The following is a 15,533-nucleotide window of genomic DNA, read 5'->3' on the forward strand; positions in this document are numbered from 1 at the left end:
TGGACATGAACTAAAGGGGGGGGGAATGTAGGTGGGAAGGGTGTGCATGGCAGAGGGGAATAAAGGAGGGGAAATGGGACAACTGTCATAGCACAATTAATAAGATACATTAAAAAAAGAAATGAAGAACTGACACACACTGCAACATGGGTAAACCTTGAAAACATTATGCTGAAAGAAACCAGTTACAAAAGACCACATATTATGATTCCAATCATATGAATTGTTCAAAACAGGCAAATCTACACAGACAGAAAGTAGCTTAATGCTGGCTTAGGAATGGGGATGGAACAGGGAGTCACTACCAAAGGGTATGGGAGTTTACTTTAGGAGGAATAAAATGTCCTAAAATGAGACTGTGATAATGGTTGTACAACTCTGTGGAAATACTAAAAAGATTGTTTGTACATGAATTGTATCTCAATAAAGCTACTTTTAAAAAAGCAAAAAATACACAGGCAACTGCTTCATCCCCTCCTTACAGTATAGTAGGCAATATTCCATGTCAATAAGATATGCAACTATATTGTTATTTGTGACTGTACAATGTTCCACTATATGGATATACTGACATTTACTTATCTAATGCTTTATTATTAGATAGAAAAATATTTGTAATTATTGCATTAAACACCCATGTATGTATACACTTTTGCACACCTGTCTAATTATTTCCTTAAGAAACAAAAATAGACCTGCAGGGAAAAGGTCTGCATTCAAGTATACTGCCTGATGGTCCTCAAAAAAGGCCATACTGATTAACCTTCTTCACAATGGAAAACAGTATTATTTTCTCTACATTCCCATCAATGTTGAGCATATTGAACTAATTAAACCCTGATAATAATAGGTGAAATAATTCTATAAATGTGTATTTCTTTGACTATTGAATTTAAACAGCATTTGTAGTCACTTGATATACGAAATACTTATACTTCTATACTTTGTTTTTCATCATCCACATTAATTTTTCTGACACATGCTACACATTGTTCTCACCAATTTTTCTTTTAACTTTGCTTTATGGCATCTCTCTCCCTACATATTCCAATATTTTATATACTTAAAACTATTCTTCTTTATCTTTATGGTATCTGGCTTAACCACCTAGCCTTTTACTATCCCAATGCCCTAAAAACAACATCCTATATTTTCCTCTAGCATATGGCATTTTATTTTATGTTTCATTTGAACAATCCACTCATTCCCTACTAATCTGCCATCCTTTAATTCTGGCCTGTGAAATCCTGTAAGGGATGACTTACCTAGTTGTTGAGCCCATTTTATGGCAGTACCAGTGTCTCCTGCATTTCCTTCAGCTAAGCATACAACCTCTTGCCCAATCTTCCACCCAATTAATGGATAAAAGCCTTAAAAACAAACAATGTAATTTATATAGTAAATAATTCACTGCAGAGTCATCTACAATGGAATAACTTAATTAACCAAAAAATAGCAAAGTGGCTATAAAGTCAGAATGCCTGGGGTCAAATTCCAATCTTTTCTCCTTTACTAGTTGTGGTCTTAAAAGTTTCTAACTTCTTGGCCTCAGTTTCCTTGACTAAAATGGTCTACCTCAGAGAGGTGCCTCAGAGAATAAACTGAATGAACACATTAAAAGAATTTAGCACAATGCCTGGCATATAATATGAATAAACATTAGCTTTTATTAGCTTTGCATATTAATGTTTCTGGAAAAACAGAAAGAATATTTTAACAGAAATAAAAGGTTATTATGAGATTGGTTTGCTTGAGAATTGTCTCATCTATTGCATTTATCTGTGGTTTCCAAACAAGGCTGCTAAACAGGAACAATCTCATACAATGGTCAACATTTTTTTATCTTCCATTTTCTCTGTTAGGGAAAAAGGAAGAGCTTTAGTGGGGATCAAAGGTAGGTAAAAGATTTTCAAATCCACCTCTTCATCACCATGTTAAGGGACCAGAGGCCAGACTAAGAACCCACAGCCACCCTGGGTAGTTAGACAGACTTCTTGTTTATTTGTCCCAGGATGGGAATCAGAGAGAACAAATTCTTAATACCTCAGTAATATGCAGGGACCACTAGTTGAGAACTATCTATCACCTCCAAAAAAGTCACAAAAGGAAAAGTAATTTCTTACATATAAAAGATATGTTAGAGGCCTAGAAAGATGTTTAAATACATATAACATTATAGGTAAATTTTTGGAAAGCTAACCAAAATACCCTAATTCTTCTGAATTTTTTCTATAACATCTCTCTCATTTTATGGTTCTAATTTAAAGATAAAAGGGAAATGGGGATTAAATGTCTCTAAGAATAATAATGAAAAGTTTGTTAGAGAATATCCTTAATATAAAGTGGGAAAATAGTATTGTAAAACTTAAATATGCAAAAGTGGTATTTTACTAATAAAGAGGATATATTCTAATGATTTACCTCCAACATTCTGTTGAGGGTTACTTCCAGTATTAATATCCAGAAATGTCCCAGTTCCCATGGTTAATTTCACGTCACCTGTCTGGAAACAGCACTCCCCAAACATGGCTGATTGCTGGTCGGCAACCTGCCAAAAATGTTCAAATGTAAGACCTTTGGGGCCTTAGCAGAGGACCACTTCACTGTATCCCACTGTCTCATTTAATGTGTTCTCATGGTTCAGCACTGTCTTCTCTTTTTTCCTTTTCCTTAAAAAAAAATCTGGAGAAAACAGGGAGCAATAACTATAGGATAAGAGTCTTTCTGAGACTAACATTGTATGGATAACGAATGTGCCTCAGGAATTTTTAGTGGGCAACCTACTACACGAGTTTTAAGTATTATAAGATTAAGGGATAATCTTATAAATAAAGTCAGAATAAAAATTATGTAGAAAAAAAGCCCAAGATTTTTGTTCACATCTTATAAGTGGTTTTATTCACTAGTCAAAATAATTGACCTCACAAATTTCTTTTAGTAGGAGTTATATGGGTATGCTTAACTATACATATCTGCCAACCATACATTCTGTTAATATAATTTAATGTAGATACATATACAGCAATATTTTAAGGACCCAAACTCATCTAAAGAACACTTTCTTACCAATATATAATTCTTCTATCCATACCTTAATCTAAATGTGAGCCTACCCCTAGATTAAGTAAGACTGATCCTCTCTAGCCCTGACTGGTGTGGTTCGGTGGGTTGAACATCATTCTACAAACTGAAAGGTCACCAGTTCAATCCCCAGGCACATGCCTGGGTTGCAGGCCAAGTCCTCCACTGAGGTTAGGGGCATATGAGAAGCAACTGATTGGTGTTTCTCTCACACATTAATGTTCCTCTCCCTTTTTTTCTCCCTCCCTTCTACTCTCTCAAATAAATAAGTAAGTAAGTAAATAAATAAATCTTTGCGGGGGGGGGGGGGGGGGGGAGAGAAAGACAGATCCTCTCTAAATAACCAGACATTTATAACTTGAGAATTAAGTTCCCTTCCCCTCAATTTTTTCCTCCACCTACTGTGGCAAAATGTTCATCTAGGGACAGATGGTCTGCACTTCCTGCTTAAGCTATTATAGGAAATCAAAGGCAAAATCTACACAGCCTCTCAAATCAGGTGGTAAATCTTTTGGACTCTCAAAGTTCTGACTCACTCATCCAGAGAATAAGGGTATAATCAAGAAAGAAACTTCAAACACCAAAAACAGCTAATTGTTCATTCTCCCACAAGTTTCTCTACTGGTAGATGCTGGCTAAGGATTTACGAAATGTAACTACAACTTACTTCTTTATTTTAATTGCCCAATCATTATTTATGGTTATATTTAATATAAACTAAGCATTGACTCTATTAGTATTTTTTCAAATCTCAGAGTATCGAATATAAACAAACATTACTCAGACTACAACATTTTAAAAACATTTAACAGTTTCCTGAAAAAAATATGCACAGAAGTCACTAAAGGTTATAAAGTGCTTCTATGACTAAAGGCCTGCCCAGCTGTCCCCTTTCCAGAATATAGAAAACACTTCTGATTATATACAAGGTATTTTTTAAAGATTTTATTTATTTATTTTTAGAGAGGGAAGGGAGGGAGAAAGAGAGAGAGAGAAACATCAATGTGTGGTTGCTGGGGGCCATGGCCTGCAACCCAGGCATGTGCCTTGACTGGGAATCCAAGATATTTTTAACTTAAAAAGAAAAAAGATACTTTAATTTTATTCTTCAAGAACCTTTTTTTGGTCTCATATCTAATCCCAACTATTCATGTATATTCATTTACTTTGTACTGTACAAGAAGAAACCCTCAAATTTTCTACTTACCAAGGCCATTATTGGTATAGGCACACCAAATATCTCTTCATCCACTGATCCAAAATTGAAGCTTCAAATAAAATTGATTTAAAAGTAAATTACAGCTCTAGAAATATTAATTTTAAAATTCAGCAAATTGTTTTTAGCATAAGCCAAAAAGTTACATATATTCAAAAAGGTACCCCCAAGATGTAAATAAAATACCTTTTAGTTTTAAACCAAATGCTTTTTCTTCACCAAAACTAAATGAATTCAGAGGCGATTTTGTTGATTTCTATGTCCAATGTTCATTATTACCTTGTATCCCTCACGGGAGGCAGGAGAGAAAGGGGTATCGAAAGCAGAGAAGTAATTGGGCCATTCCAACACATCTGAACATAAAAACACATTATCAGAATCCAAGTTAAATTACACAAAAATTCATGATTCAAAAAGGAGGAAAAACACCTTTACCTCATATGGGTCAAAAAGTCCAGTGGTACTTGCATTTGAAAAGTCTGTGGCAAATTCAGAACCTAAATTTACATTGGAAATAATCATTTACAGATAGTGTAAACACCTATCCCTAGTTTATAGTTTAGGCCAATTTTTGCCTGAAAATTTGCCAAAATGTATATTTCCAGTGCAAAGTATCCAAAGCCATTTCCCACTTTATAAACTTTTATAACTTACAAAAGCACTCTTAAAAACATTGTCACATTATGATCCTTAAGTTTAAAAACCAGGAAAGGGGTTCACAGATGCAATGTGATTGCCTATAGTTATACCAAATTGCAAAGTGGGAAATTTGGTATTGAACTCAAATTCTAGTAGTCTTGAAATTAAGACTGTCCCTCAGTTTTACATTTGCAGTTTCATCACAATTTTAAAATCACCCTCCTCTTCCAACTAATCTGAAATTAGTTTAGCTTTGTTACAACATGTAGTTTCTAGGGTACCAAAGGGCAACATGTCTGGAATATAGGAAGAAAAAAAAAGTAACATCTACTATTTTGGGGTAAATCATTTCTATCAGTCAAATTTCAGTTACTTGAAATAGATTTATCATCTTTACCTTTTGTGAGTTTATGTAATAACCAGGTATCAACAGTCCCAAAGCAGCAATTTTCTTCTTCAATTGCTTTTTTCACCTTGGAAACACAACAGTACAAAATCAATTCAAAAGGGCTAAAATTATTAAGTGCATGATTAAGTGCCAATCAGTAAATATAATATAATCCTATTTATAATAAATATTAATATATACATAGAGGAAAAACGTAACAGTTCTAAGCAATTACTACAGGATATCAAATCATTTAGTTTTAAACCAAGCATGTATTACTTTTGTGATGAAAGATACAGTATATACATATTTTTAGTTTAGACATACAAATATCTCTACATATAAATAGTCTAAAACAGGAGAGGGCACACTATGGCCCACAGGTCAAATCCAGCCCATTGCCTGTTTCCGTACAGCAAGTTAAGAATGGTGTTTAAAATTTTTATTGGTTAAAAAGAAAAAGAACAATACTTTGTGACACACAAAAAGTATATGAAATTCAAATTTCAGTGTCCATATTAAAGTTTTAGTGGACACAGCTTCGCCCATTGTTTATGAATTATCTATGGCTACTTTTACACTAAAATGGCAGAGTAGTTCGTGACAGAAACTTTATGGCTTTCAAAACCTAAAATATTACTCTCTGGCATTTTATAAAATATGTTTGCCAATTCTTAGGGTAAAGCATGCCAAAGGAAACAAACCTATCAAAAACTCTTCAGCAAATAGAAATGCTTGTTAGGATATTATAACATACTGGAAAATAATTTCCTAAATCGTAATTTATCACCTATCCAACTCTTACTTGTCCTTCAAGACTAACATTTCCTGGCTTTGTTCACCCAGCATCCTAGGGCTGGCCTCCACACAGCCATTACTGCACAGCATCATTACTTCCCTGCTAGACTACAAGCTCATTAAGGGCATTCATATTTATAACCTCAAGGCCAGGAGGGTTTCAGGCATATAGCAGATGTTTAAAAATGCTTGCTAAATAAATAACTGAGATAAAAAGAATAACAAGTGGAGACATTAAGGATGAATTATATTTTAACAGTGGAAAGAATCAACAAAATTGAAAATGTATGATATGAGTTCCAGAAAAAGAGGTCATTTGTAGATTAATTATAACAAGTATTTTGAAGACTCCATTCTAGTGCTATGCCACTTAAATACAAGGGGCTTAAAGTAAGAGTATTTTCAAACTCATCTCTAAAATTTGTTCAAGATTAGACAAACATTAATCTGTATTTCAGTGAGTAGCACAATGCCTGCTTGGTAGTAAGTTCATTTGTTCATTCAAAAAATATTTGACATTTAGACCCTCTGATAAGTAGTATGCCCTTCTAAGGCTAGGAGGACACAGAGTAGATATCAAAGTTTCCTAAAATATGAGGGTAAGGTCAATCCTCCTTGCATTGGGTCAAGACTCCAAATGGCATGACCCTAGGAGTAAGGCTCTCACAGCAACTGCAACTCAACTTTGAATCATATCATTAAACCAGATTGAGATAATCCTGGAGCCTAAAAGAATGGAAGAAACAAACACAAATCTTATCCAGAACAAGACAGCATTATATTAAGGCACTCATTATGTCTACATACAATTTTGCAAACACGATGTCTAGCTCATATACACATGCATGGATACAAATGAGTAACCAGGATCACCAAACACATCAACTTGGATACATTAAATTTGTACAGCTTTTTGTTTGTTAATCATAACTCAATAAATTGGTTTAAAATGTTTAAAAAACAATTAGGTAACCAGGCATATGAGAAAATCAGAGAACATGGGGAAAAAAAGGAAAAACAGACAATCCATGAAGGCCACAGATATTGGAATTGATAGTCATGGGCTTTTAAATACCATGATAACTATATAAAAAAGTCTGGCACTAAAAAATTAAAAACTTAATAGATGCATTTTAATAATGCATTAAGAACATGTGAAGAGAGAACAGATTTGGAATGTAGATTAGAAGAAAATACCCAGAATTAAGTACACAGAGACAAAAAAAGGAAAAAATACATAGAATAGAGTAAGAGAGAAAGAAAGTTTAGTGGGAATGTCTAATATATATGTAATTGAATTTTCAGAAGGAAAAAGGATAAGGAGAATGAAGCAGAAATTACATTTAAAGAACAATGGCTGAGACATTTTCAAAATCAACAAACAATATCAAGCAATGAATTCAAGACACACTAAAAACCCCAAGTGGTATCCCTAGGTATCTAGGGACACCTAGACAGTAAGTGCATAAAATGTGACACATCCAGACAACAAAGTACTAATTACTTTGTATGATAAAAAGAAGTGAGGTATCAAGCCACAGCAAGACAGAGAGAAATCTTTAATGCATACTGATAAGTGAAAGAAGCCAGTCTGAAAAGGGCATATATAAACTGTACGATTCCAACAATATGACACTCTAGAAAGGGCAAGACTATAGAGACAGAACATCAGTGATTGCTGGGGCTTCAGTGTGAGAAGTGAGGGAAGAGAGAGGTGAGTAGGTGAAGCACAGAGGATTTTTATGGCAGGACAATTATTGTGTATGATACTATAATGGGAGATATTTTCCATCAATAATAATGTGCCAATCTTGGTTCACCAATTAGAACGTACTGCATTAATGCAAGATGCTAATAACAGAAGAAACTGATGGGGAATTGGAGGATGGGAATATGTACTTTCTGCTCAATGTTTCTGTAAATGTAAAAATGCTCTAAAAATTAAAAGCTACTAATTTATAATGGACAAATATTTGTTCAGATTGTCTATATCTTCTTGACAAGGTTTCAGTAGTTTGTGTATTTCTAGGAAGTTTTCTTAATGTGTTGGTTTACACTAGTTCATACTATAGCCTAATTATGCTTTCATTTCTGTGAGGTTGGAATTACTGTTCTTTCCCTCATTGATGATTTTAGTTATTTGGGTCTTTATTTGGGTCTTCTCTTTTTTTTTTTTTTTTTGGCCAGTCTAGCTAATCTTTTTAAATCAACTTTTGGTATTCTTGGTTTCTTCAACTGTTTTTCTATTCTCTATTTCATTAATTTTCACTTCAAATCTTCATATTTCTTTTCTTTTGCACACTTTGGGTTTACCTTGCTCACCTTTTTTCCAATGTCTAAATTTTATATTATTTTTAATACAGTCTTTATATGGAATGTAATCTGCTATTAATCTCCATGTAAACACTGCTTTATCTGCATCACATTTTGATATGCTGTGTGTTGCTGTCCATTCATCTCAAAGTATTTTCTAACTTCTCTTGGGAGGTTTTCTTTTACCCATTGGTGATTTTAAAAAGCACTGTTTAATTTCCACATATTTTTTAACTTCCCAAATTTCTTTTTTTATTGTTGTTCAAATACAGTTGTCTCTATTTTCACCCCACCTCAGCTACCCACCCCCACCCATCTCTACATCCCACCCTCGAACCTACCCCCATGGCTTTGTTTTGCGTCCTTTATACATTGAACTCCCCAAATTTCTTTGTTTCTCATTTCTAATTTCAATCCTTTGTGGACAGAGAAATACTTTGTATGATTTCAGTCCTTTTAAATGTATTCAGGCTTATAGTATAGTATAGCATATGGTCTATATTAGGAAATGTTCCATATGCACTTAAGAATGGGATGGGGGTAAAAGGCAGAAAACTGTACTTGAACAATTAAAATAACATAAGAAAGCATTAATGGAAAAAAAGAGAAAAAAAGAATGTATATTCTACTGTTGTTGGAGTTTTCTATAAATGTCTATTAGGTCTAGTTAGCTTATAAGGTTGTTTAAGTTTTGTTTCCTTGTTCATCTTCTCTCTAGTTGTTCTATACATTATTCACAGTGGGGCACTGATGTCTCCAACTATTACTGTTGAATTGTCTATTTTCCCCTTCTGTTAAGTTTTTGCTTCATGTGTTGAGGTACTGTTATCAGGTGCATATATATTTCTAATTGCTATATTTTGTTTTAAAATCATTTTGTCTGATATTATTGTACTGTTGCCACTTAGCTTCATATGCTATTTGCATGATATATCTTTTCCACTTTTTTGTTTTTCACTTACAGTTTACATTCAAAATTATCTTATACTAGTTTCAGATGTACAACAAAGTGGTTAGAAAATCATATGCTTTACAGAAGGGTCTGCCCACTGCTTCAAGTACCCACTTGTCCCTTAACTATTTATCTTGGTATTATTGACTATATTCTCTAGCTGTAATCCACTTTGTGGCTACACTGTAACTATCAATTTGTACTGTTTAATCCCTGCACCTTTTTCAACTTGAGCCCAAACCTCCTCCCCTGAGAGCAGTCCGTCTGTTCCCTATTCTATGAGACTGTTTCTATTTTGTTTGTTTGCTCGTTTTGTTCATTAGATTCCACATATAAGTGAAATCATATATTTGTCTTCCTCTGGCTGGCTTATTTAACTTAGTATAATACCCTCTAGGTCCATACATGTTGTCCCAAAGAGTAACAGCTCCTTCTTTTTTATGGCCAGGCAGTACTGCATTGTGAAAATGTACCACAGCCTTTTAATCCACTTATCCACTGATGGACACTTGGAGTGCTTCCAAATCTCTCTCTCTCTCTTATCTTTTAAGGCAACATGTTTTATTATCTCTGAAGTCACAGGTGTTATTTACATGATAAAGAAGAGTTAGTATCTAGTAATGACATTCAGAGCTGAGGTTTTTCAAATCCTGCTTTGTACAAATTAAACATGAATGTGTTCAAACAAGCTTTTTTAGTGTTTTGGAATGAAAGACAGGAACCTAATCAACAAAACAAGCAAGCTAAATACAACCTTGACAACCCTTCCCCTTCTTTCCCCCATTATCCCTCTCCCCCTGCCCCTCTGGTTACTGTCAATTCGTTCTTTATTTCAATATCTCTGGTTATATTTTGCTTGCTTGTTTGTGTTGTTGATTAGGTTCCACTTATAGGTGAGATCATATGGTATTTGTCTTTCACCTCCTGCCTTATTTAACTTAGCATAACGCTTTCCAAATCTTGACTATTGTAAATTACACTGCAATGAACACAGAGCTCCATGTATTCTTTTGAATCAGTATTTCAGGTTTCTTTGGAAATATTCTCAAAAGTACAACCACTGGGTCATAAAGAAATTCCATTTCTAATTTTTTGATGAACCTATGCACTATATTTTCCATTGTGGCTGCACCAATCTCCATTCCCACCAACAGTGTAACTCCACATCCTCACCAACACTTGTAGTTTGTTAAATTTATTGATGACAAGAGTGAGGTCATACCACATGGTACTTTTGATTTGCAATTCTCTGATGATTAGTGATGTTGAGCAACTTTTCATATGTCTATTGGTCATCTGTATGTCTTCCTGGAGAATTTTCTATTCAGAAGTGCCTGCTTTTTAATCATGTTGTTTTTCTGGTGTTAAACTCTTAAGAGCTCATCAAACAAAAGCAATGCTAAGAAAATGCAGAGATTTTCCTCCCTATATTTTCTTCTGGAAGTCTTATGGTTTCTGGTCTCACATTTGAGTCTTTAATCCATTTGAAGTTAATTTTTGTATATGGTGTAAGAAGGTGGTCTAGTTTCATTTTTTGCATGCACCTGTCCAATTTCCCCAACACCATTTATTAAGTAGACTGTCTTTACATACATTACATAATGCCCCATTGTGTGTTCTTGCCTCCTCTGTCAAACATTAATTGACCATATAAGCATTGGTTTGTTTCTGGGCTCTCAGTGGACTGAGCACGGGCTGCAAACCAAAGTGTCACAGGTTCGATTCCCAGCCAGGATACATGCCTGGGTTGCAGGCCATAACCCCCAGCAACCGCACACTGATGTTTCTCTCTCTCTCTCTATCTCCCTCCCTTCCCTCTCTAAAAATAAATAAATAAAATCTTTTTAAAAAAAGAAATCTTAAAAAAAAAAGAGTGGTAAAAGTGGACATCCCTGTCTCATTCCTGATGCTAAAAGGAATGCTTTTAGATTTTCCCCATTGAGTATGATGTTGGCTGGAGGTTTGTCATATATGGCCTTTATTTTTTTAATATATTTTATTATATATATAATAATAGCATATATTATGCTATTACAGTTGTCCCATTTTACCCCCTTCACTCCCCTCCTCCCTGCACACCCTCTTCCACCCACATTCCCCCCCTTTAGTTCATGTCCATGGGTCATACCTATAAGTTCTTTGGCTTCTACATTTCCTATACTATTCTTACCCTCCCCCGATCTATTTTGTACCTGCCATTTATGCTTCTTATTCTCTGTACCTTTTCCCCCTCTCTCCTCCTCCCACTCCCCTGTTGATAACCCTCCAAGTGATCTCTATTTCTGTGGTTCTGTTCCTGTTCTACTTGTTTGCTTGGTTTGCTTTTGCTTTAGTTTTAGGTGTGGTTGTCAATAATTGTGAGTTTGCTGTCATTTTACTGTTCATATTTTTTATCTTCTTTTTCTCCGATAAATGCCTTTAACATGTCATATAATAAGGGCTTGGTGATGATGAACTCCTTTAACTTGATCTTATCTGAGGAGCACTTTAACTGCACTTCCATTCTAAATGACAGCTTTGCTGGATAGAACAATCTTGGATGTAGGTCCTTGCCTTTCATGATTTGTAATACTTCTTTCCAGCCCCTTTCTTGCCTGTAAGGTCTCTTTTGAGAAATCAGCTGACAGTCTTATGGGCACTCCTTTATAGGTAACTGTCTCCTTTCCTCTTGCTGCTTTTAAGATTTTCTCCTTCTCTTTCATCTTGGCTAATGTAATTATGACATGCCTTGATGTGTTCCTCCTTGGGTCCAACTTCTTTGGGACTCTCCAAGCTTCCTGGACTTCCTGGAAGTCTATTTCCTTTGCCAGATTGGGGAAGTTCTCCTTTATCATTTGTTCAAATAACTTCCACTTGTTGCTTTTCCTCTTCTCCTGGTACCCCTGTAATTTGGATGTTGGAACATTTAAAGTTGTCCTGGAGGTTGCTAAGCCTCTCATTTTTTTGAATTATTGTTTCTTCATTCATTTCTGGTTGGATGTTTCTTTCCTCTATCTGGTCCAAACTGTTGATTTGAGTCCCAGTTTCCTTCCCATCACTATTGGTTCCCTGTACATTTTCCTTTATTTCACTTAGCATAGCCTTCATTTTTTTCATCTAATTTGCTACTAAATTCAACCAATTCTGTGAGCATCCTGATTACCAGTGTTTTGAACTGTGCATCTGATAGGTTGGCTATCTCTTCATTGCTTAGTTGTATTTTTTCTGGAGTTTTGATCTGTTCTTTCATTTGGATATATGGCCTTTATTAACTTGAGGTATGATCTCTTATTCCCACTTTCCTGAGTTTTTATCATAGCTGGGTGCTGAATTTGATCAAATGCTTTTCTGCATCTATTAACAGGAACATACAATTTTATCCATCATTTTGTTTCTGTGGTGTATCATGTTTACTGATTTGCATGTATTTTAACAACCTTGCATCCCAGGAATAAATCCCACATGATCATGATGTATGATTTTTTAATGTATTGCTCGATTTTGATTGGTAATATTTTGTTAAGGATATTTGCATCTATATTCACCAGGATAACTGGCCTATAATTTTCTTTCACGGTAATGTCTTTATCTGGTTTTAGAATCAGAATAATGCTGGCTTCAGAAAATGAACTAGGGAGCCTTCCCTACTCTTGAATTTTTGGAATGTTTTGAAGATAGGTGTGAATTCTTCTTGGAATGTTTGGTAAAACTCACCTGTGAAGCCATCTGACTAGGGTTTTTGTTTGCTGGGAGTCTTTTGATTACTGCTTCAAGTTCATTGTTTATAATTAGTCTGTTCAGATTTTCTGTTTCTTATTAATTCAGTTTTGGGAGAGTGTATGTTTTTAGGAATTCATCCATTTCTTCCAGACTGTCCTATTTGTTTGTTGCATATATTGATTTTTAATATTTTCTTATAATCCTTTGTATTTCTGTGGTGTTAATTGTTACTTCTCCTCTTTCATTTCTGATTTTATCACTTGGGTCTTGTCTCTTTTCTGATTCTTGATTTCTAGTTAAAGATTTATTGATCTTTGTTGTCTTTTCAAAGAACAAACTCTTGGTTTCATTTATCTTTATTAGTATTCTTTTAGACTCTACCAGGGGATGCCCCCATAAAATGGAATTTATTTAAAAAAATTGTGTGTGTATTCTTACATGTTTAAACTTCAGTCACCTTGATGTAATACACCTATGTAATACACCTATCAAGACATTTTCTCCACTGCTCAAAACAGTTTTTGAACTCATCGGTTTTGATGCCTTTTAGTGCTTCTGCTGTTTTTTGTTTGTTTGTTTGTTTGTTTCACTTCTTCGACATCAGCAAAACATTTCCCTTTCAGGAGTTTTTTCATCTGGAGAAACAATAAAAAGTCACTTGGGGCCAATCAGGTGAATAGGGAGGGTGGAGCATGGAGGTCAAGCCATTTTAGGTCAAAAACTGTTGAACATTCAGTGTAGTGTGGTCAGGTGAGCTCATAAATCACCCATCATGAAACAGGTAAACTTGTTGAAAGAGTCTTCCAAAAATATTCACTGAAGCCAAACACAGCCTCTCACAACAATGTCAGCTGGTACACAAATACAAATGGATTCCTGGAATACTCAGCTAGTGGGAGAAGCTTGTACTACAAGGGGCCTACTCAACTGAAGATAATTTCAGGTTTGGGGAGGATCCCCCCTTGTATTTCACATATTTCCCTCCCTGATCTTTATTATTTCCCTTTCAACTCACTTTGGGCTTTGGTCGTTACTCTTTTTCTAGTTCTTTTATTTGTAACATTAGACTGTTTGAGATTTTTCTTGTTTCTTGAGGTAGACATTATTGCTCTGTATTTCCCTCTTAGTACTACTCTCTCTGTGCCCTATAGAATTTGGGTTGTATTTTCATTTTCATTTGTTTCAAGGTATCTTTTGATTTCTTCCTTGATCTCATTGTTAACCCATTCATTGATCAGTAACTTATTATTTAGCCTCCACATGTTTGTGTGATTTTCAGTTTTTTTCTTATAATTGATTTCTCATTTTATAGCATTGTTATCAAAGAAGATGCTTGATATGAATAAATTCAGCCTTCTTGAATTTATTAAGACTTGTTTTGTGTCCTAACATGTGGTCTGTCCTAGAGAATGTTCCGTGTGCACTAGAAGAAAATGTATATTCTATTGCTTTGAGGTAAAATGTTCCCAAAAGTATCAATTATATCTATTTGGTATACTGTGTTGTTTAAGGTTTCTATTCCCGTGTTGAGTTTTTTTTTGTCAGATCTATCCATTGATGTCTATAGGGTGTTAAAATCCCCGACAATGACTAGGTTACTGTGGATCTCTCTCTTTATGTCCATCGTGATTTGCTTTATATATTTAGTTACTCCTATATTGGGTGCATATATCTTTATAAGGGTTATATCGTCTCATTGGACTGATCCTTTTAGCATTACATAATGTCCTCTTTTATTATAGACTTTCTTTTAAAGTCTATTTTGTCTAATAGTATTTGACAACTGCAGCTTTTTTTTTCTTTCCATTTGCATAGAATATTTATTTACTTTACTTTTAGTCTGTGTATATCCTTAATTCTAAAGTAAATCTCTATAGATAGCAGGGGTCCTGCTTTTTTATCCATTCAGCTAACCTGTGACTTTTGATGGAAAAATTTAATCCATTTACACTTAAAGAAATCATTGATAGGTATATATTTATTGCCATTTTATTCTTTATAACTATGTTCCTCGTTTTTATCTTTCTTCTTCTTAAAGTAGGCACTTTAACATTTCTTGCAACACTACATTGGTGAGAACAACTCCTTTAGTTTTTTTCTTTGTTTTGTGTGAGAAGCTCTTTATTTCACCTTTAATTTTATTTTTTTTGTTCTTTTTGCTTTATAGTAAGACTTTTTGTTATAGTTGTTCAAGTACAATTGTCTGCATTTTCACCCCACCACTTACCCCACCCCAGCCATCTCCACCTCCTTCCCCTTATGCCACCCCCCTTGGTTTTGTCCATGTGTCCTTTATAGTTGTTCCTGAAAACCTTTCCTCCTTTTCCCTCCATTATCCTCTCCCATCTCCCCTCTGGTTACTTTCAGTTTGTTCTTACTTTCAATGTCTCTGGTTATATTTTGCTTGCTTTTTTCTTTTGTTGATTACGTTCCACATAAAGCTGAGA

At 34.6% G+C, this 15,533-nt stretch overlaps 1 protein-coding gene across 3 annotated transcripts in view; it reads right to left on the reverse strand.

Moving 5' to 3' along the window:
- Positions 1-15,533, reverse strand: part of GK5 (glycerol kinase 5) — a 101,725-nt gene that overhangs the window by 30,644 nt on the left and 55,548 nt on the right. For all 3 annotated transcript variants that reach the window (XM_036018320.1, XM_028502815.2, XM_036018319.1), the window contains 6 exons: positions 5,334-5,409; positions 4,733-4,794; positions 4,577-4,650; positions 4,289-4,349; positions 2,422-2,548; positions 1,266-1,370 (listed from right to left, as the gene is read on the reverse strand). In XM_036018320.1, coding sequence (XP_035874213.1) covers positions 1,266-1,370; positions 2,422-2,548; positions 4,289-4,349; positions 4,577-4,650; positions 4,733-4,794; positions 5,334-5,409 — 505 coding nt within the window. The remainder of the gene's footprint in view (positions 1-1,265; positions 1,371-2,421; positions 2,549-4,288; positions 4,350-4,576; positions 4,651-4,732; positions 4,795-5,333; positions 5,410-15,533) is intronic.

The sequence above is a fragment of the Phyllostomus discolor genome, chromosome 2, assembly GCF_004126475.2.
Source record: "Phyllostomus discolor isolate MPI-MPIP mPhyDis1 chromosome 2, mPhyDis1.pri.v3, whole genome shotgun sequence".
Taxonomy (NCBI): domain Eukaryota; kingdom Metazoa; phylum Chordata; class Mammalia; order Chiroptera; family Phyllostomidae; genus Phyllostomus; species Phyllostomus discolor.